This window comes from Panthera tigris, chromosome D1, assembly GCF_018350195.1.
Source record: "Panthera tigris isolate Pti1 chromosome D1, P.tigris_Pti1_mat1.1, whole genome shotgun sequence".
NCBI lineage: Eukaryota > Metazoa > Chordata > Mammalia > Carnivora > Felidae > Panthera > Panthera tigris.
This window is the reverse complement of record NC_056669.1, coordinates 46,584,437-46,607,395: the sequence shown is the minus strand read 5'-3', so window position 1 is coordinate 46,607,395 and position 22,959 is coordinate 46,584,437. Positions and strand designations below refer to the sequence as shown.

General features: G+C 37.4%; 2 protein-coding genes across 4 annotated transcripts in view; one reads left to right on the top strand and one right to left on the bottom strand.

Moving 5' to 3' along the window:
* The window catches only part of LOC122231478, a 520,961-nt gene extending 503,526 nt beyond the window's left edge, over positions 1–17,435 (bottom strand). Inside the window, exons 1-2 of the mRNA XM_042959603.1 lie at positions 17,385–17,435; positions 16,444–16,498 (exon numbers count right to left, since the gene is read on the bottom strand). Of these exons, the coding sequence (XP_042815537.1) occupies positions 16,444–16,498 (55 nt within the window). The 5' untranslated portion in view covers positions 17,385–17,435. The remainder of the gene's footprint in view (positions 1–16,443; positions 16,499–17,384) is intronic.
* On the top strand, positions 7,467–13,900 carry TMEM126B (transmembrane protein 126B). 3 transcript variants are annotated; one of them, XM_007078975.2, is made up of 6 exons: positions 7,506–7,592; positions 10,040–10,153; positions 10,413–10,534; positions 11,929–12,122; positions 13,203–13,314; positions 13,597–13,899. In XM_007078975.2, exons 3-6 carry the CDS (start codon positions 10,422–10,424, stop codon positions 13,778–13,780), a joined length of 603 nt encoding a protein of 200 aa, XP_007079037.2. In that variant the 5' UTR covers positions 7,506–7,592; positions 10,040–10,153; positions 10,413–10,421; the 3' UTR covers positions 13,781–13,899. The 3 variants fall into 3 exon arrangements, with proteins under 3 accessions (XP_007079036.2, XP_007079037.2, XP_015391608.2); XM_007078974.3 differs by lacking the exon at positions 10,040–10,153 and having other exon boundaries at positions 7,467–7,592; XM_015536122.2 differs by lacking the exon at positions 10,040–10,153 and having other exon boundaries at positions 7,506–7,557; positions 13,597–13,900.
* Positions 17,436–22,959: the final 5,524 nt, after the last annotated feature.

Here is a 22,959-nt window from a genome sequence, read left to right as displayed (position 1 = left end):
TATCTGGATATAACACTGGTATGGCAAATATGAAAGTTCAAACACAAAGTTAGTAAAAGGAATAAAATAGCCACTCAAGTACGATCAATTCAGGCACACATTTTCCCCTTTAGTGAATCTGAAAAAAAAAAAAAAATTCTAACAACTTGAGAAAAGTTAGAGACGGAAAGAGAATACATCCAAATAATGAAAGAAAAATATAAATTACTAAGATACTATGAGAAAGAAATTAAGCCACAAAGTACAAGAAACATAATGAAAGAAGAAAACTTCAAATGAGGAAGGAATGAACAGAAGAGTTTAAAGGGGTTCCTTCCCTAGGGAGAGGAAGAAAATAATAAAAACAAAATGACACCTTTAGAAAGTATAGACAACCAAAAGGAAAGATTGTGAACCCAGAAAACAACAATCTCAATTTCAGGGATGCCCAGGAGATACATGGAAGTATCAAGTCTTACTTAGAATTCTAATTACACAACACTCTTCAGCTTCCTCTCAAAAGAACAATATCAAAACATATGAGTTATGAACATGATGGTATTTAACTTCCAGTTCCTGGTAAAAATAAGTTTATACACACTCTATTATACCACTGAGAATAGCTGTAAAAAAAGAATTTAAAGGAAATAAAATGTTATACAAATGAAAACTGTCAGATAGACTTTTATACCAATTTAAAAGAAGCCCAGAAGATAATAAGACAATTTTTTAAAAAATTTTTTATTCTTTATATATTTTTGGGAGAGAGACAGTGAGACAGAGTGTGAGTGGGGGAGGAACAGAGAGAGAGGGAGACACAAAATCTGAAGTGGGATCCAGGCTCTGAGCTGTCAGCACAGAGCCCAACACAGGGCTTCAACTCACAAACCGCAAGATCATGACCCGAGCCAAAGTCAGATGCTTAACCGACTGAGCCACCCAGGCACCCCAATAAGACAATTTTTTTAACACAGACATGGGGGGCACATGGTAGTTCACCAGTTATGCATGACATTCTTGACTTCAGCTCAGGTAGGTCATGATCTCACAGTTTGTGAGTTCAAGCCCCACATTGGACTCTATGCTAATAGCGTGGAGCCTGCTTAGGATTCTCTGTCTCCCTCTCTCTCTCTGCCCCTCGCCACTAGTGCTCTCTCTCTCTCAAAATAAACAAACTTTTAAAACATAAATTAAAAAATTAAAGCAACATAATGTATTTTTCTTAGTAGATCAGTTCATAAATGACATAATACATAGATTTTAGCATAATCCAAATACATTCTTGTCTTGCTAATTAGAACTTGTTGATTCCTTTAAAAAGTTGACCCTGGCACAAAAACAGACACTCAGATCAATGGAACAGAATAGAGAACCCAGAAATGGACCCACAAACATATGGCCAACTAATCTTTGACAAAGCAGCAAACAATATCCAGTGGAATAAACACAGTCTCTTCAGCAAGTGGCGCTGGGAAAACTGGACAGTGACATGCAGAAGAATGAACCTGGACCAATTTCTTACATCATACACAAAAATAAACTCAAAATGGATGAAAAACCTAAATGTAAAACAGGAAGCCATCAAAATCCTCGAGGAGAAAGCAGGAAAAACCTCTCTGATTTTGGCCGCAGCAACTTGTTACTCAACAAGTCTCCAGAGGCAAGGGAAACAAAAGCAAAAATTAACTATTGGGACTTCATCCAAATAAAAAGCTTCTGCACAGCGAAGGAAACATCAGCAAAACTAAAAGGCAACCAACACAATGGGAGAAGATATTTGCAAATGACATATCAGTTAGCATCAAAATCTATGAAGAACTTAACAAACTCACCCAAAAAACAAATAATCCAGTGAAGAAATAGGCAAAAGACATGAATAGACACTTCTTCAAAGAAGACATCCAGATGGCCAACCAACACATGAAAAAATGCTCCACATCACTCATCATCAGGGAAAAACAAGTCAAAACCACCATGAGATACCACCTCACACCTGTCAGAATGGCTAACATTAACAACACAGGCAACAACAGATGTTGGCAAGGATGCGGAGAAAGAGGATCTCTTTTGCACTGCTGTTGGGAATGCAAACTGGTGCAGCCACTCTGGAAAAACAGTATGGAGGTTCCTCAAAAAACTAAAAATAGAACTACCCTAAGATCCAGCAATTGCACTACTAGGCATTTATCCACAGGATACAGGTATGCTGTTTCGAAGGGGCATATGCACCTCCATGTTTGTAGCAGCACTATCAACAATAGGCAAAGTATGGAAAGACCCCAAATGTCCATCAATGGATGAATGGAAAAAGAAGATGTGGTTTATGTATATATATATATATATATATATATATATATACACATATACATATATATATATATATATACACACACACATACACACACACACACACACACACACACACACACACACACAATGGAGTATTACTCAGCAATCAAAAAGAATGAAATCTTGCCATCTTGCCATTTGCAACTACGTGGATGGAACTAGAGGGTATTATGCTAAGCAAAATTAGTCAGAGAAAGACAAATATCATATGACTTCATTCATATGAGGCCTTTAAGACACAGAACAGATGAACACAAGGGAAAGGAAACAAAAATAATATATAAACAGGGAGAGGGGACAAAATATAAGAGACTCTTAAATATGGAGAACAAACAGATGGTTACTAGAGGGGTTGTGGGAAGGGGGATGGGCTAAATGGGTAAGGGGCATTAAAGAATCTACTCTTGAAATCACTGTTGCACTATATGCTAACTAACTTGGATGTAAATTTAAAAAATAAAAACATTAAAATTAAAAAAAAAAGTTGACCCATTACCATCAATTCAGTATTAAAGAAGGAAGGAAGAGGAGAGAGAGAAAAAAGGAAGAAGAGGAAAAGAAGGAAGGAAATAAACATTAAACTATTTCTCATAAAGTATAATTTTCAATTATGTATCCGTAATTTCTGTAACTTCCATCAAAGGTAGGAACTTTTGAGAAACTCAGCCTATTGGACTTAGAAACCTTAAAATCAACCTGCTTACTGTTGGTGGGAATACAAACTGGTGCAGCAACTATGGAAAACAGTATGGAGATTCCTCAAAATATTAAAAATTGAAATACTATGTGATCCAGGAATTTCATTCTTGGATATATACCCAAAAAAACCAAAATGCTAATTTGAAAATAGTTTATTACAGCATATTTACAATAGCCCAGGTATGGAAGCAACCCAAGTATTCATCAACACATGAATGGATAGAGAAGATGTGGTACACACATACACACAGACACACACACACACACTGGAATGAAAATCTTGCCACTTGTGACAACATGGATGGACCTACAGAGTGTTATGCTAAGTGAAATAAGTCAGAAAGAAAAAGGCAAATATCATATGGTTTCACTAATATCTGAAATCTAAAAACCAAAAACAATTGAATAAACAAACAAAAGACAGAAACAGAGCCATAAACACGGAGAACAAACAGATGGTTGCCAGGTTGGGTGACAGACAGGTAGGGGGGATGGGCAAAATGGGTGAAGGGGAGTAGGAAGTACAGGCTTCCAGTTAGGGAATGAATAAGTCATGAAGATAAAAGATACAGCACAGGGAACACAGTCAAAGGTATTATAATGGAGTTGTATGGTGACCGATGGGGCTACACTTGTGAGCAAAGTATAATGTGCAGACTTGCCACAACACTATGTTGCACATCTGAAACTAATGTAATGCTGTGTACCAATTATACATCAATAATATTTTTAAGACATCATTTTAAAAAAAGACACCTGCTTAGTTAAATTATACCTAGAACATCAAGTGCCTTTCTCCACCTCATTCCCAGATGCCTTTTTATCCCTTTCACTCTACCCTCCCTCTCTCCTTTCTCTCTTCCCCTCTTCTCCCCCCCCCCCACTACATATACAGCTAGACAATGTGTTTAAATTCAATTATTAGTCTAAAATAAGGCAATCCAAAAGGGACAATGTCTAGAGAACAAGTGGTAGAGAGAGTAAAAACACAAAGTGAAGTAAGTCAAAGAGCCATGCCATTTATTGGCTACATTACCAAAACCATTCTTGTTCCAGACAAACCAACTGTGCCAGATGTGGACAGGTATGGCTCCAAAATCTCACAGAGAGTTTTGTTTCTCTTGGTGATATTAAGGGGGAGAGCAGAAGAAGAAAACAACCCCAGTCTTCAATCCAATGTACAAAGGAACATTTCTAGATGTTTCAGACGTTTTATATATCATTGTCCATCTCTATAGAGACCAGTTGGCTAAAGTATCTCACTGATTATTGACTTTCCTCAATGCATCTTCCAAGTCCACAGGTAGAAGGATTAGACTTTGTGCAGAGCCAGATTGCCTTAACCTCACCTGACCTTTACTTTCAGTGTGTAGCAACTCATAACTGGTCAGCACTTGGATCTATGCTAGCCCGATATAGTGGAGTCCAAGGGTGTCGAATAAATTTTGGTTCGAAACTCTCAAGAGGGGCCACTGGGTGGCTCAGTCGGTTAAGCATCCCACCCTTGGTTTCGGCTCAGGTTATGATCTCTCACATTTCATGAGTTCAAGCCCAGCTTTGGGCTCCATGTTGTCAGTGTGGGGCCTGCTTGGGATTCTCTCTATTCCTCTTTCTCTGCCCCCCGCCCCCCACTCTCTCTCAAAATAAATAAATTTTTAAAATACCTCGAGAAAATTCTTTATAGTTGATCTGATCTTCCACGCTATGTCAAAACAACAACAACAACAACAACAACTGGTTTCATGAGGATCCTTGGGAACAAAGCTAACCTGGGGTAGATCTAGGTTAAAGTGAATCCCTTGGCCTAACCTAGAATAAACTATATTTTAGGAAACCACTGGATCTTGATCAATTCTGGAGAGGGAGCAGGGAGTCAGAGGTTTGCCTCATTTGGTAAACTTGTCAATTGTGTTCTTAGATGATACATACCCTCTGGAAAAGCACAGCAGTTACTGGAGTTGTGCTTCATCACAGAAGTGAATATTTACACTACAGGAAACCCAAGCATGAAATCTATTTTTAATCAGAAGATTGATAAATCCATAATTTTGTTCAGTATAAACAACTCTGTTATCTTTCACAACTAGGTAATTCACTTGATAAATATTAAATCCATGAGGAAGAGCTCCACTGTGCAAATTTTATTTTTAAAGATTGTTCAAAAGTAACCTTTAACAAGCTAAGAACACAGGCTAAAGAAAAGCTCAAATCTGTGGTATCAAATTTATGCTGATTATGAATGGTAATTTAGACAACCTGATTTATGAAATCACAAATGTCTGTAATTAAATACTATAGCCCTACTTCATTTTACTTTAGCAAAATAATATTAATGATGTACCACAGAGAAGACATTATTACAATAAATATTTCGCAAAGCCCAAGGAAAATTTTACTCTCAAATGGAAAACAGTTTAAGTAGCAAACACCAGAACCAAAAAAAGGGAGAAACATATATTATATAGGAAGCTTCATTGCCCACCTTTCTTCTTGACTGGCATTCTTGGGTCTGTCCACTGCCACAGGATTCAAGATCTTTTCAGGTCTCAACTTGATCCAGCTGGACTGAGGCCAAGAGCCAGGTAACTGTTGCAAACCACTTCACTGTTCAATTTTGAAATCCAGGCTGTCTTCTCTTTCAATAAGGAAAAAAATGATGTATTTTTCCCCACAATTAAACTTTTGACACTGCCCACAGAGTTCAGAAAAAAATAACCTTGAGTTTTTCGATTTTTATAAAATATTTATTCTGTTAAAAAAAATTTGAGAAAATTATCGTAAGCATAGAAAGTGTTATTAAAACTCTTCTTCAGGCATCAACATTTTTGGAATTCAATGACTAACTCAATTAAGGCACAAACCAAATTTATACAGCTGTCTCATTACTCAATACATGATCGAATTCAGATGAACTGGTTGATGATAAAGATTCTCAATTCTTTAGAGAAAAATTTAATCTCCCCAACAAAAAATACTTTTAAAAACCTTTTTGACTCTGGTGTCTAAAAAGGTGGGTGAGTTTGAACAGTTTTCTGGGGCAGTACACAGACTGAAAGGCCCCCTTTTTATTTACTGGACCAGAAGTTCCAGATCTCACCCCCTCAGTAAGACAGGATCCAGCTTGCTGTCACTTTCATTTTTTTCTTCAGTGCTCTCCAAGCCCCTCAGGCTTAATCCTTAATGCCCCTCTGATTCTGATCCTCCCATGTATTAACCGAGAGGATTGAAAAGAAGGAAAGCAATCCCTTGGCATGGAGACATTAAAGTGACAGTGCTACTCAATGGGCACTTGATGCAGGATGAGTTGGCGAAGCAGATTTCTTCACACTGGAGTCATTCACATCATGCCATCTCTTCGCATCCAAGCAGCTCCCTATCCGGCGAGGAAAAACACTGAGACTGTTCGAGAGAAGTCAAACCTTCCCCCAAAGGTGTTTTCTGAGACGATGTAGTAGTATTAGGCATGTGAGCACAAGCTGTGCAAACGGTTCGCGATTTCCTAAATGAGAGTTCTGCTGCTTGGCTTCCACATCCACCCTTTCTTTCTCCAAACTACCCACCTTCCTTTTGCAGAAAAGACAAGAAATCTCTCTGCTACCGCTGGCCACCCCTGCCCACACCCCGTTCTTATATAGAAGTGCACAGAAATGTCCTGCACCCTCCACGCGATGAAGTGTTTCCTCAGGCAGGAAAAACAGCAGCACTAGAAATTATATAACTCTCGAATTTGGCTTCTCTAAGACATGGAGACTGGAGGGTCGGGGGTTGCTGGTCTGGGAGATACTGCTGGGCACTGAACGTGCACAAAAGGGCGCCAGGCCTATTCGCAGCGCCCCCCAACCCCACCCCGAAACACCGGCTGGCAAAGGGGTCTTCTTGGGGAGTGTGGGGGGGGGTGTCTTTCTCTGGTCCCTTCCAAATGGGGTGAAAAGATGGAATATGAGGTAACTAAAGACTGGGAGAGGAGACACACCGCTGGGGGGATGAGGGGGGAGCGGGGAGGAGGCTGGTCGGGGCCGCTCTGACGGCCGGTTGGGGGCTCTGGGGAGGAGGTGTCCGGGAAGCCTTAACACACGGACCAGGCCAGAGGGAAGAACTCCCTCTAGGAGCGAATGGGGCGGACAGCTCGGCCCCCGCTAACAGAGGTGCCCAGAAGAGGGGAAAGCGCGCGACATCCCTGCACTCGGACCGCCTCACGCACCCCCTCAGCTTGAGGGAAGAGGGAGCTAGGCTAACACACAGCAGGATAAGGGAATGCAGGGCTGGCAGGAAGGCGGGACCATGGACGTCTGGACCTCCTCGAAGCCAATGAGAGGCCTTCATTTCTGGATGCCGTGCCCAATCACAGCCAGGATGGAGGGCGCGGCTTTTGACTGAGTTGGGGAGGGCCGGGGCTGCAGGCTAGAGGCGTGAGTCCGCACCACTTCCCGCTCGGGGCGGGCGTTCTGGGTCCCCGCCCACCGCTAGTCACGTGAGCCGCCAAAATGGCGGCGCTTGGGCGTGAGGCTGGGGCTGACCTGAGGGATGCAGGTGTGTTGCCGGTCAGAACTGGGGAAGCGTCCAAGGTAGGCGGAAACCCAGGGCGGTAGGAGTCGTGATTTCTGCAGCCTCAATATGTTAGCGGACTCTTCCGAAATTATGGGATTTGGAAATCTAAAGAGAAGAGCCTCCAAGTCCATGCAGAGCGCAATCAATGGAGCCCCCAGTTGCTATAGAAAGAGACGGAGATAAATTAGGAGACCTAAAGTCTAGTCCCGATTGCTTGATGTTTCCTTTCTCTGGCCTCCAGGCCTTTGTGCTGGCCTTTCCTTCAACTTGCAGTGCTTCCCTGTAACCATCCCTCCCCACCTCACCTTCTTCAGCTATTCGGTTAAATTTCGCTTACTCCGGGAAACCTTCCCACGCTTCCCCTGGCCAGGTTAAGTTTGGCTTTTCTTATGGTTTTGGTTTTGTTCCGTTTAGTTTCGTTTGTATGGCACACTAATTTCTGCCTTTAAATTACCTGCCTTTTTGTCCTCACGTTGGGCGGTTTGTGGGTTCTAGAAGATACATCTATCTCTTAATTATCCTGGGGTCTGGCAAATATCAGGTGCTGTGTAAATGATGAGTGAATATTAAAGTTCTGAAAGTCAGGCAAAATAATACACATAAAAGCACTACAAAACTGTAAAATACTTTCCAGACTATAAACCTCCATACATACACTCGTAATGGTATAATCATGGTGACCTTGGACTAGTCAATTTTTAGATAAAATGTTAGTTATAGCAGTCTTTACATTTCAGCACTTGGTAAAAGTCTATCAGAAAATTACCAGCCTATTTCTCTGCTTTAATAAACAGTGCCTTCCAAAGACTAGGCATTCAGTAAATATTTGTGCTCAATAAGTATCTGTCCTGTTTCAGGATTTTAGAATCATTATACTAGATGTCTGGGTTCCCTATAAACTGATAGTGTAGACTATCAGTAGGGTAGAAGCTTGGTTCAAAGCATTGCCTGAGAGTTTTCTTTGTGGGAAGTAAGGGACTTCAATGTCATCAATGAATTGAATGACAGAAAAATAAATACTTTATCCAAGATTTTTGGTAAATTACCACATTACTGATACCTGCCTTCATAGTACATTGGATGGCTTAGATATAGAATCTCCCTTAGATGTTACTATCTCTTCCATTTTCCATTTAGATGTCTGAAAGAGCCAAAAGATTAAATCTAGTCCCTGAGAAATTGTAATTTATAATTTTTTTCCCTGTCCTCCCAGATATTTTAAAGAAAAAGATAGTACTGGCTTGAGTCCAATTCTGCAGTGATAAAAGGAAAGAAACTTGCCCGTTATTACTTATTGTGTATTAACATACGAAAGTTCAAAGGAGCCCGTACTTTCACGATGTTGATGCCATGAATGAATTGACCTTTCATTAGTTAGAATTGGCACATATCACTTACTCAGCAAATGAGTATTACAGTGATGTGCAACAATTACAGCAATGTGTCCACTGACAACCAGTGGCAAAATCACTTGGTACTATTAAAATGCAGATTTCTGTGGGACGCCTGGGTAGCTCAGTTGTAAGCTTCCAGTTAAGCATCCAACTCGATCTCAGCTAAGGTCTTGATCTCAAGGCTGCTTGAGTTCAAGGCCCGCATTGGGCTCCGCACTGGGCATGAAGTCTACTTTAAGAAAAAAAAAAAAAAGATAAAATAAAATGCAGATTTCTAGACTTAACCCTATTCCTGTTGAATCCAGATATCTCAGGAGGGAGCTCAAGACATTGCATTTAAAATGAACCCCCCATGTGATTCCTGTGTACCCTAAAGGTTGAGAATCACTGATTTATTATCTTCTGTGTTCATTATGCTTAATCCACTCTAATTCTCTTGCCCAGGACTCCTGAAATTTGAGATATAGTCTGTGTCCTTGACTATAAATATTAAAACAGAAGTTGGTATAAATTGTGAAGGGCCATGATTTTGTAATCTATTCATCGGCTAATCTGGAATCTCATAATACCAATGTGGCAACAGGTTTAACAAATGTCATTATTAAGACTTTTCAGAGACCTGAAAGTCTTAACCAGAGCAAAGCATTCAGGAAGGATCCTGTTTGAGGATCCGATTTTGTTTTGTTTTGTTTATCACTATTTTTTACTTTCTCTTAAGATGTTACTGGCCAAACCCTCATGGTCCCTTGACATTGGCAACTGTCTGTTCATATTTTACACTTGGGACACTGGAGCCTTCCAACCCTGAAGCTCAGTGCCACATGTAGTTTCCAGCAAAGGCTGTGGCTTCTGCCCCAGGTGAGGGGGCTGGATATATAATTTCTGTAATCCACGGTATCCATGATCTACTACCTCTTTCTAGCCTGGAACAGTGTCCCTCTTTCTGATGTCTCTCTCACTATTCTCCAAGGCAGTCCCTGCTCTCTTCCATCTCCAGGAAACATAATCTCCAAAAGGAGGTCAGGCTTTCATGAGATAGTTGTCAACAAGTACCTACTGTTTCCTTCTAGCTTTGAAAAAGCTAGAAAAAGAACTACAGAGGACCTGGCTACCTTTGAGGAAAACTGTAAGGAAAACAAAAACTCAGTATCTCTGCAAGTTATCCTTCTACACTAGGTCTTAAGGCAAGTCAACCTTTCTGAACCTCATTTTTCTCATCTATAAAAGTATAAAATTAGAGATGATTATTATCCTGCCAGTTTCTCAAAAAGCCATTGTCTACTAAATAGTAGCTGCTAAATAGTGATTGAATCATGGACACTGTATGTGAAAGCAGATGACATTTTACTAGGGTCTAAATGTTTTTTAATTGGAATCTAAAATTTATAAAACTTATAATTAATATCATTAGCTATTATGATTCTGAAATTTTGTGTTTTCCAGGACATCAGAATGGCAACATACACACATGGTCAGCCCAGTGTTTCTCTAGGAGATGAAAAATTCAGAAGACCCATGGTCATCGAAATCATAGAAAAAAAAATGGAGTATCTTAGAAAAGAAAAGTAAGAGACACACCCAGACTGACAGTCAATAACTTTATTTGCAGATCTTCTGTATTACTGTTGTTTCTAAGTATCTAAGATCTATTAACTTTATTGAATTGGTTATAAAAAAGCTTATTAAAAAAAACTGAAGAGAAGTATGGACAGATGAAAATAGTGATTTGTTGTAATATTGAGACCATGGATAATTTATTTTGCTTCTTAAAAATAAAATGACCAGGGGCACAAGGGTGGCTCAGCTGGTGAAGTGTCTCACTTTTGATCTCAGCTCAGGTTACGATCTCTTTGTGAGATCGAGTTGGGCTCACAAGCACTGTCTGCTTGAAATTCTGTCTCTCTCCCCCTCTCTCTGCCCTTCCCCCACTGGTGTTCTTTCTTTCTCTCTCAAAATAAACAAGAGTGAGAGCTAACAGAGGAGGGGCAGAGAGAGAGAGAGAGAGAGGGAGAAAGAGAATCCAAAGCAGGCTCTGTGCTATCAGCACGGGGCTCAAACCCACTAACCATGAGATCATTACCTGAGCTGAAACCAAGAGTTGGATGCTTAACTGACTGAGCCACCCAGGTGCCCTCAAAATGAATAAATAAACTTAAAAAAAAAGTCCAGAATTATTGTTGAAATGTTATTTGTATAATAAACATTTTTAAATTAAAAGCAATTAGGAGAACACCATTTTGGGAGCTATTTATATTTAATTGATGTTCAATTGTAATTAAATTCAGTTTAGAATTAATTGACTCAGCACAGTGCTGAATTCAAAAAAGGAATACAGATTCCATGGTGTACATATTATCTCACATTACCACTTAAACTTCGATTAACAGAGGACATTATCAAAGGACATTAATCTTAGACCTCAGACATTTATGAATTTAGGTATGATCGGAATAAATAAAACTAGACCTATCAAATCTCTTTGCATGAAGTTTTGGAAATCCTAGACAAATTATTTGAAATATATCTGGACTAATTAAGAAATAGTTATTTGCTAGAAGGACTAACCAAAATGTAAACAACTTTGTTCATATGACTTAAGAAATTAATCCTTTTAGCAAGAGCAGCATTCTTAGATATCTCATAAAATTTGGCTATACTAGAACATACTAATTTTTATTTGTGACCAGAATTTATCTCTTAAAAGAGTTCCATTTTAGAACCACACTAATTGATCTCAGAGAGAGAATTATCCCCTCATTAGAATGAAAGTTCCGTGAGAAGTGAGATTTGTTTTTTAATATTCTTTATCAGTGCCTCATCCTCAGCACAGAGAAAATGTCTCTTGCGTAGTAAGTATTCAAGAAATATTTGGTGTTGGTTATACCCAGGAAAGGATATATCCTTTAAGAGAATACTATATTATGCTGAATGTAATTTTTCTCTATGTTTTCCCTGTTAGGACTTTAAATGTGTATGGCACAGTGTTCTTTGGAACAGCAGCTAGTCTCTCTGGAATGTTGGCGAACTTCATTTTCAGACACTGCTTCAAGGTTAAACATGATGCTTTGAAGACATATGCATCAGTGACTACACTTCCGTTTTTGTCTACTGTAGTCGCTTATAAGTTCCTTGTAACAGATGCTTTGTATTTGGGTAAATTTAAATTCATTAATGTATAATGTGTTTATGTCTAAAATTACACATTAACACAAAATTTTGCTACCATTTATAATGATCACTTACACTTGTATATTCCTTTACAACTTACAGACTACCTTTACCTATATTGTCCTGTTTCTTCATCACAACAATCCTCCTGATGAGGCAGAACAAATAGTATTGTGTCCTTTTTACAGGTACACAACCAAAACTAAGACATGTTCACGTATGTTAGAAAGCAACATAATATAAAAAGCAGGCTTTGGCATTCTACACACATGATTTCAGATTCTACCCCCCACTGCTTAAGTTTTGTGACATTGGATAAGTCATTTAATATCTGAGACTCAATTGTCTTATCTATAAATTAGGACTACTAGTACTTACCTCACAGGACAGTTGTGATAATTAAAATACAGTATCATAAATGCCTAATGAGATATCTGGCTTATTGTGTGGGCTTCTAATGTTATTTCCTACCTCCTCCCCTTACCTCAAGTTTCACAACTAGTAATTAATGGAACCTCTGAATCCTGTTTATCAGGTCCCTACTTACATATCTCTTTCCCAGGGAAACCTCGGGTTCCCTCAGGGTAGGTTAGGTTTCTGGACACATTCTCTATTCATTTTACCTTCAAAGCATTGTACACACTTAAAAAATTATTTATTTAAATATTTGTCTAGTTCTTTTGTTCCTACTGGACTCACCTAAATGTTAGAGTTTGGGTCTCTTTTATGTAGCATTGTATCACTAACACATGCCTAACACATAGACAATAAAAATGCATTAACCTAGAATCCAGATGTCTGGGTCTGCTGTTTAATATTTCTCATTATGAAATTGCTTCTGAAGAAACCAAATTTATAAGAGATAACTCACCTTACATTAAGTGTAATAAAGGCATTTTTTAAACATGATGCTCTTAGCCTATCATGTGCCTTAGAGACTGAATTTCTATTGTTTTCACTATGAGGACAGTACAGATAACTACTCTGTGAGGACACAAGAAAGACTGTCTTAATTGTTCTTATCCTGAGTTTTAAAAGGAGACTAAATTTCCTTTTGTTTTCCAGGCAATATAAGCCAGGAAAATTGTGTTCTGAGGAGTTCACTGGTTGGCATAGTATGTGGTGTTTTATATCCCACTGGTTTGGCTTTTTCTAAAACTGGACGCCTGGCAGTCAAGTAAGTCCATCTGTTCCTTTTCTTCCTTCCTTCCTTCCTTCCTTCCTTCCTTCCTTCCTTCCTTCCTTCCTTTTGTTTTTGTTTATTTGTTTAATGTTAAACTTTAGCTGCCAATGACACATTTTAATCAAAATGTACTTTGTTACTTCAAATAGCTAGCTTTCAACCTTTTTGCTATCTACATGAAAGACCTTGGAATTGAAATTATCCACTTAAGAGAACCAATGAACTTTTCATAGAAAATACATGCAGAAGAAGTGCTTAATTATTTTTCCTTTTTAGGTATCATACTGTTCCATTGCCACCAAAAGGAAGGGTTTTACTTTACTGGTTGATGCTTTGTCAAACAGAGGTAAAAGCAATGATGATTCCTCTGGTCTTTCAGACAGTCTTTGGAATATTTAATGGTCTACGGCATTATGCAATATTTGAAAGTACACTTGAGAAAACTGTACGTGATGATTAATCAAAGAGTGAATGAATACTAAATCAGCAGAATGGGATTTTTTTTATGATGAGGAATCCGGCATTGCTGAAGGAGTTAAAACTAACTCCAGACAGTTTGTTTCTGTTCCTCCTGCTTAGTCTATAGCAGGTACTCAATAAATATTCTGTAATTCACTATTTAAATGTTAGTTTCATCTTTCTTTCCTCCTGTGTGTGGGAATAGGTTTGAGATGACAAGGTCTGCTCTATACATATAGTCATTCATTCACCAGACATTTATTAGGCCCCTGTTATATCTCAGGCACTGGGTAATATATAATAAGAAATGGTCTTTAACCCAAAAGGAACTCACAATTAGAAGAGAAATTTAAAATGTGAACATATAGCAAGAGAAGGTTTAAGAGGTATACAAATAATTATGTGGGCACATTGAAGATATGGCTGTTAACTACTTGTCCAGAAGGGAAAGCTAAGGGGGGAACGTGACATTTGACCTAAATTTTGAAGGAGAAGTGGAAACTTCATTAGGAAAGCAACACATAGAAATTAACACACAGTCTGCCCTAAACTCTGATTGTGTATACTTTCTAGCCTCTTACCATTAACACATGTGCTGTTTAAAGAACATTTGAGTGCCTATTATGTAATGTGCATTAATACACCAGGGGTTTAGAGATTTAGACCCTGCCCTCAAGAAGCTCAAAATCTAAAGAAAGAGATTACCAGATGTTTCTTTATGTCTTCTTGAGCATTCCTGAGCTACACATTTATCTTAGTTGAGAAAATAAATACTGATGAATAAAGCACAGACTGGAACCCCAAACCCCACAGTTCATTCTCCTTGGCTTAATCATATACATCTTGAGATAAGATGTGGTCATCTGAGGCCCCAAGCAACACAAAGCAGAAACAGAAGTCTTAACAAGGTGCTTTACGAAGCATAGATAACAAACTGGAATACATAACCCTCTTGCTAATGAAAATGCTAAAAATAGCTAGTTTGCCGTCCAGCTTTGTATTCTCAGAATAATTCATGATACGTGAAACTGAGGAAAGGGCAGGTGATGGGGGAGGAGGGGAACCAAGTCAAACTGATAACTGGATCAATGGTATTCATATTTTAACTGTTTGAAAAATTACTATGCAAAGAGTACATGAATACCTTCTCATTGTAAAATATTTAAAAGACCCAGAAATAAATAAAGCAAGATGTCTTCCTTCATTCCCACATCCTATATCTACTCCATTCTCCAGAGGTAACCACCATCAAGTTAGCATGTCTCTTTCATTGCAGTATTCTTTTGTAACTTACATATTTTTTAAAATAATATTAACCATACATATTATAATGAAAATTAATTTTTACTTCACCATATGTCTTGGGGATTTTTCCAACTCTACATATAGGTCTAACATGTTCTTTTTAGTGACTGAGTAATATTCTTGGTGATTCCAGTATTCACATAGGTGATCCTTCCAACACCTTGGTCTCTCTACCGGACCACTTAACCTATGGTCATACTCTAGAGCTGTGCCATCCAATATAATAGTCACTAGCCACTTGTAGCTAGTGAGCATTTGAAATGTGACTAGTTTAAGTTAAGATGTGTTTTAAGTGTGGGGCACCTGGGACAGGTCAGTCAGTTAAGTGTGACTTTGGCTCAGGTCATAATCTCATGGCCTGTGAGTTCTAGCCCCACATCAGGCTCTGTACTGACAGCTCAGAGCCTGGAGCCTATTTCGGATTCTGTGTCTCTCTCTCTCTCTGCCCCTCCCCCCACTCACACTCTTGTCTCTCTCTCTCAAAAATAAATACACATTAAAAAAAATTTTTTAAAGCTGTGTTGTTAAGTGTAAAATACACAAGTTTTGAAGAATTACTATGTAAAAAACGAATTTAAATATCTCACCAAAATATGTCATACGTGAATCACATTATATTTTTATTGGACTATGGTGCTATAGCCTTAGTCCTAAATTATCAGTAAGTTCAAATTCTCTACATTCTCAATTTTAAAATCCCATCTTCTGATCACTACCTCCTGTCCTTCCAGTCCATTCACTTTCACACAACTCCAACATTACTTCAACCTCACCAGAATCTATAATTCAGCATTCCTCCTCCTACCTTCTTACTATCCCTCATGCCCCTCACATCAGCCACATCTTTTTAAAGTTTGCCAATCTCAAAGCAAAAAATTAAATAAGAATGAATCTAGCTAAGGTTGATTTTTTTAGATAAAAATATTGGCCTCTTTTTTGAATTTTCTGTTCATGTCTTTGACCCACTTGATTTGAGGAAGCTCATCAAGCAAGTTTTATTTGTTCATCTGCTGAGGTAATAATCTGGGAAACACAGCAAGGTTGACTTATGTTCCCCTCCTCTGCCACCTGAAAGCTGAAGAGGTTGGTACCTTATTCCATGACTTCACTTTGCCTTTCCTACATCAGAAAAAACTGGGAAGTCTATTGATATTTTCCTTTGGTGTTGGAAAGCAGTGCTTGCCAAAGTGGCTGTAATGAGGCCTGAATGAAGAAATTAGGGAAATCTTGATCTGGGCATGAAGCCAAAGGTGAAGCTAGGTGAAAGGCAGCAAGGAACTAGAGGCAAGATAGGGCAGAGGTATTAAATACAACCTGGGGCTCATCTCTCAAGGTTCAAATCTTGGCTTTACTACTTACCAACAGGATGACTTTTAACAAGCTGTTTTGCCCCTCTGTACCTCCATTTCCTCATCTGTAAAATAAAGAATAAAGATTTTATTTACTTCATAGTGTTGTTGGGATTAAATGAGTTAATATCTGTAAACCAAAACAGTGGCCAACTCACAGGAAGTCTACATGTGTTACAGCCATTACTGTTATTGTTGCTATGACTCCATACCAATTATCACAGTCCTTTCCCTAGCTGTAATGAATGATTTTAGCATTTTTCTAGGAAATATTAGAAAAAAGCACAGCAAGGAAAATTCACAAGATATCTTTCATATAAATAAATATGTACTCATTTATTCAGCCAGTATTGATTCAAGACCTGGTGTATGAAAGACATTGTATCCCACACATTGGGCAAGTTATCTAAGCTTTCTGTTTCCTCTGAAAACATACTAATAACTGCTTTGCAGTGAGATTACAAAGATTAAAGTGCATGGAACCATACCATACCCCAGCATATACGTAGTGCTTAATAAATGTGTTTATATTGTCTGTTTTCCCTGCCAAGTATATAACAAAGACTAAGATGCAGTCCCTATTATAATAGCTTACCTTCTCTCCTGCCTTTTCTCCTCCATTTCCCCCAATTGCCTTAACCATGTAATTTCCGCCCCCCCACCCCCTGCGCTTTTGTATTGTATTGCATCACATTGCATTGTTTGCAGTGTATTGTATTGATTTTCTCCCTGCTTTTATCAATTACCACCTAAAATATGGGTGCCTGGATTGCCTGGCTCAGAGAGGCAATGGTACTTGCATTCAGTAGTCCCACAGGACTAGTAAACAAAGTTTACTTTGTTTACTATAGTAAACAAAGAAGTTCTTAGTAAGCTCAAATGTACCTCCTGTGGCAATACACCCCAGCCCAGAGCAGAGAAAGTAGGCAAAAACTCAGAACTACCACTTACTCCGTGGAAGTAGTCTAGCTACATATTTTCCCAGCTCTTGCCTATGGGGACCAGCCTCTAACTAGACTACGTTTAGGTGCTGACTGCTTCCCTTTGAGACAATAATGGATTTTGGCACACCCTCAACTGATTGGGGCCACTAAGAACAAAAGATAACTTGGCCAACCACAAAGATTTCAGAGACAACCAGGAAGACAAGCCAGGCTAATTGATTTATCTCCTACATGAGACCATGGAAAGCCACATGTAAAAGAATAAAACCTATCTCATACCATATAATAAATCAACTCAAAAAAATAGACTTAAACTTAAGACCTGAAGCCCTGAAACTCTTAGAAGAAAACACAGGGAGTAAACTTTATGACATCAGTCTTGTCAATGATTTTTTTTTTTATATATTATTTGGCACCATAAGCAAAGGCAACAAAAGCAAAAATAAACAAATGGGGCCATATCAAACTAAAACGTTTCTGCACAACAAAGGAAACTACAAAAAAAAAGGCAACCTTCTGAATGGCAGAAAATATTTGCAAACCATATATCTGATAACGGGCTAATGTCCAAAGTATATAAGGAACTCATACAACTCAACAGCAAAAAGCAAACAATATGATTTTTAAAATGGGCAAAGGAACCTAATAGACGTTTTTTCCATAAAAGACATATAAATGGCCATCAAGTGCCCAAAAAGGTGTTCAAGATCACTAATCATCAGGAAAATGGAAGTCAAAATCACAATAACACCTCATACCTGTTAGAATGGCTATCATCAAAAAGACAAGAGATAAAAAGTGTTCGTGAATGAGGAAAAAAGGGAATTCTTGTGCAATGTTGGTGGGAATATAAATTGGTGCAGCCACTATGAAAAACAGTATGGAGTTTTCTCAAAAAATTAAAAATAGAGCTACTATATGATCCAGAAATTCCACTCCTGGTACATATATGCAAAACAAATGAAACATGATATCAAAGAGATACCTGTATTCCCATGTTTATTTCACCATTATTCACAATAGCCAAGATATGGAAAAAACTTTTTTGTCCATCGATGGATGAATGGATAAAGAAGATGTGAGATATATATTCTATTGTGTTTATATACACTGTATATATTAAAATAATGTATAATATTGTATAGGATAATACATACAATTATAAGTGGATAACTATAATATTATAAATGAAAATAGTCATGTATAATATATAAATAACATTGTACTATATGTGTCTATATACATATATAGACTAATATTTTCCAGCCATTAGAAAGAAGGAAATCCTACTATATATAACAACATGGGTGGAACTTGAGGACATTATGTTAAGTGAAATAAGATGGAAAAAGAAAAATATTTCATGGTATCATGATGTCATTTATAAGTGGAATCTAAAAAAAAAAAAAAGTCATACTCATAGAACATAGAGTGGAAAAGTGGTTGCCAGGGGCTAGGGTGAGAAAATAGGGAGAGGTTTGTAAATGGGTACAAACTTTTAGCTATAAGCAATAAGCTCTAAGATGAATTGGTCTGAAGATCTGATATAAAACATGGTGAATATAACTGATAAATACTGTACTGTATAATTGAAATTTACTAAGAGATTAGGACTTAAAAGTTCTCACAAACACAAAAGGATAATCATGTGAGGTGATGGATGTGTCAATTAAATTAGATGGGAGGAACAATATACACATGTATCAAGTTATCACAATGTATACTTTAAATATCTTACAACTTTACATGTTAATTATACCACAGAAAAACTGAAATTTTTTAAAGCCCCAGATTCAAGAAACTCAATGAACTCCAACTAAATGAAATTTCAGAAAAAATACCCACACACTACATCATAATCTAATAGCTTAAAACCAGTATAAAAAAGAAAATCTTTGTAGGAGTCAGAGAAAAACCAAAAGAGAGAAGGATGACAACAGACTTCTCACTGGCAACAGTGCTAGCCAGAAAAAAAGTAGAGCAAAACGTTTAAAATACTAACATTAAAAAAAAAAAAAAAAAAAAAAAAGTCTGGGCACCTGGCTGGCTCAAATGGCGGAGCATGCGACACTTGGTCTCAGGGTCATGAGTTTGAACCCCATGTTGGGTGCAAAGATAACTTTAAAGAGTCAACCTAGAATCCTATAGCTGCAGAAATATTTTTCAAAAACTAAGGCTAAATAGGGAGGGTGACATCAGCAATATAGCAAAATAGAAAGCCACAGACCCTCTCCCATGAAGACATAGAACAAATTAAAGGACAAGGAACAAATTAAATCTCCAGAAACTATTCCTAACAAAACACAGACCAAGTACCTTTATAAGAAAATCCAGAAACTGTTACCCCAACACAGTGTGGCACAATTAGGAGGAAACTCCCTTCTCCCTGTTGAAAGGAGTGAAACATATCCATCATTCTGACTTTTAGGGGGCTGCCAAGGGACGATTTTCTGTCTTTCCTGAATCCAAGTACTGACAGGAATAGTGTGCCAGGATAGGGATGGCTGAGAACAGACTATCAACATGCACCAGAGTCTTCATTACCACAGAAACAATAGGTAAAGCTCCAATACTGCAGCTTAATACAGCACCAAAGAGGCCACAGTATCACAAAGTGGCACCAGCAAGAGCACTTGAGACGAAATTGGCAAAGTTCCTCAAGCACAGAGAAGATGCATCCCCAGAAAAGGCTGGAGGAATCTCTAGAATATCTAGCTGGGCTGAGTAGAGAAAGTTTTTCCTACACAAAAGCAAAGCAAAAAACCTGGGGGCAATGAGTGATTCTTCAAATGCTGAAATCCCAACAAAAAATAACAACCCATACTACGAAAGAAGGAAAATGGCACATTTAAAGGAACAAATTAAATCTCCAGAAACTATTCCTAAAGAAACAGACATATACTAAGGATATGAGTATAAGGATATGAGATATAAGGATACTCAATAAATTAAAAGAGAGCATGGAGAGACAACAAAATGAAATCGGGAAAAATTATGCATGAACAAAATGAGAATATCAACAAAGAAATAGAAACTATGAAGAAGAACCAAACAAAGTCTGGAAATTAGGAATACAATATCTGGATTGAAAAATTTACTAAAGGTACTCGATGTCAATCAGAAGAAAGAATCAATGAACTCAAAGACAAGACTTTTGAAATTATTGCAGCAGAGGAGCAAAAACAAAAAAAGAATGAAGAAAAATGAAGTGAACCTAAAGCACTTTTGGAACATCATCAAATGGAACCATATATGCATTATGTGAATCCCAGAATGAAAAGAAAGAGAAACTATTTGAAAAAATAATGGCCAAAACCTTCCCAACTCTGAGAAACAAATGGGCATACAAAGTCAAGAAGCTCAAGGAACCCCAATTAGGAAAAATCCAAAGGGATTTACAATGAGAGAAATTGTTGAAGGAGGTAATCAAGAAGATATGACCACCAGTTGACGTGCAAGCTGAACCCGGGCAACCGGAGGCTCATCTTGCGGCCACCCAAGACAAGCCTTGTATGTAAATTCCTTATTAAAACTTCCACCAACCAATCTGGAGTGGTCTGATTCTTGCTTTGGTCTCTACATGCCCTTTATGTACAGAGGCAGTTTGCAAACCAACGGACATCATAATCAAACTGTCCAAAGTCAAAAACAGAGCATCTTAAAAGCAATGAGGGAAAAGCAACTTATTACATAGAAAAGAGCTACTATTAGATTTCTCAGTGGAAACTTTGCAGGCTAGAAGGGAATAAGATTACATATTCAAAGTACTGATATAAGAAAAAAATGGCAACCAAGAATATTATATCTGGAAAATCTGTCCATCAAAAACAAAGAAGAAATTAAGAATTTCCCAGATAAACAAAAGTTGAGGGAATTCATTACCACTAGATTTACCCCCATAAGATAGGCTAAAGGGACTCCTTCAAATCGAAGCAAAAGGACTATAAACAGTAACACAAAACCATACAAAAATATAAAACTCCCTGGTAAAGTTAAATATTTTAAAAAATATAGAATCTCGAAGTATGATAATGTAGGTATGTAAATCACTTTACAATATAGTATAGAATTTAAGAAAAAGCATAAAAAGCTGTAGGTTTATGTTAAGAAATATGCAATATAAAAAGATGTAACTATATCATCAGTAACATATAGTGTGAAAAGCAGAGATGTAAAAGAGTGGATTTTACACACAATTGAAGTGATTATCAGTTTAAAGTAGATTGTCATAACTTTAAAACGTTTCATGTTATTGCAGTGGTAATCACAAAGAAAATACCCATATAGTATACAGAAAGGGAAATGAAAATAGAATCAAAGTATGGAACATTCCTCCAAAGAGACAACATGTTAGGCCACAAAACAAGGCTTAAAAAGAAGATTCAAACCATTCAAAATATCTTCTCTAACCATGATGAAATGAAATTAGAAACAAATAAAAAAAAACAAGAAAATTCACAAATATGTGGAAACTTAACAATGAACTCTTTTTAAATTATTCAACATATATTATTCCATATATTAATATATGTAACACATTAATATATTCAACAGGCATAACTAAAATCTCTCAAATTATAGTTCAAATATATTCAATTTGTTTAGTATAAACCAAATCTCTCTTACTGTGTTTAGACTCGATTGACATCAGTGTCAGGAGAGGCAGACCACTATTGGCCCTCCTACATGTTCTCCTGCATGTTCTTGCTGAGCGTGTCAAACTGAAAACCCTATCTGTCCTTTGACTCTGCATCCTCTCTATAGGTAGTCACACAGGCAAATTAATAAGTCCACAACAGATGACCATTATACAACTCCCTTCATTTTTTTCTTCTTCACACATAAAAAAGTCTGTTTACTTAGTTTCTTTTTATAAATTATGAAGTTTTGTTTTTTAAAGAATTTATATTTTGGTTTCTTTTTTATTGAGATATAATTAACATATTAGTTTCAGGTGTACAACATAATGATTCAATGTATGTGTATATTTCAAAACTATCACAATAAGCCTAATTAACATTCATCACCACACATAATTACAAATATCTTTTTCTTGTGATGAGAACTTTCAAGATTTACTGTCTCAGCAAATTTCAAAATTACAATACAGTGTTATTCACTGTGGTCACTATGCTGTACATTACACCCCCAGGACTTACTTATTTATAACTGAAAGTTTGTACCTTTTGACCACCTTCACCATTTCACGCATCCTTTATCCCCCACCTCTGGCAACCACCAATCTGTTAATCTGTATTTATGAGTTGGTTTTGTTGTTGTTGTTGTTGTTGTTTTGTTTTAAATGCCACATGTAACTGAGATCAATGGTATTTGTCTTTCTTTGTCTGACTTATTTCATTTAGTATAATGGACCTCAAAGTCCATCCATGTTGCCACAAATGGCAAGATTTCCTTCTTTTTATGGCTGAATACTATTCAATTGTGTGGATGTATATCACATTTTCTTTATCCATTCATCCATCAATAAACATATAGGTTGAGTCTATATCTTGGCTATTATCAAGTACTGCAATAAACCTGGGAGTGCACATATCTTTTGGAGATAGTGTTTTTGTTTCCTT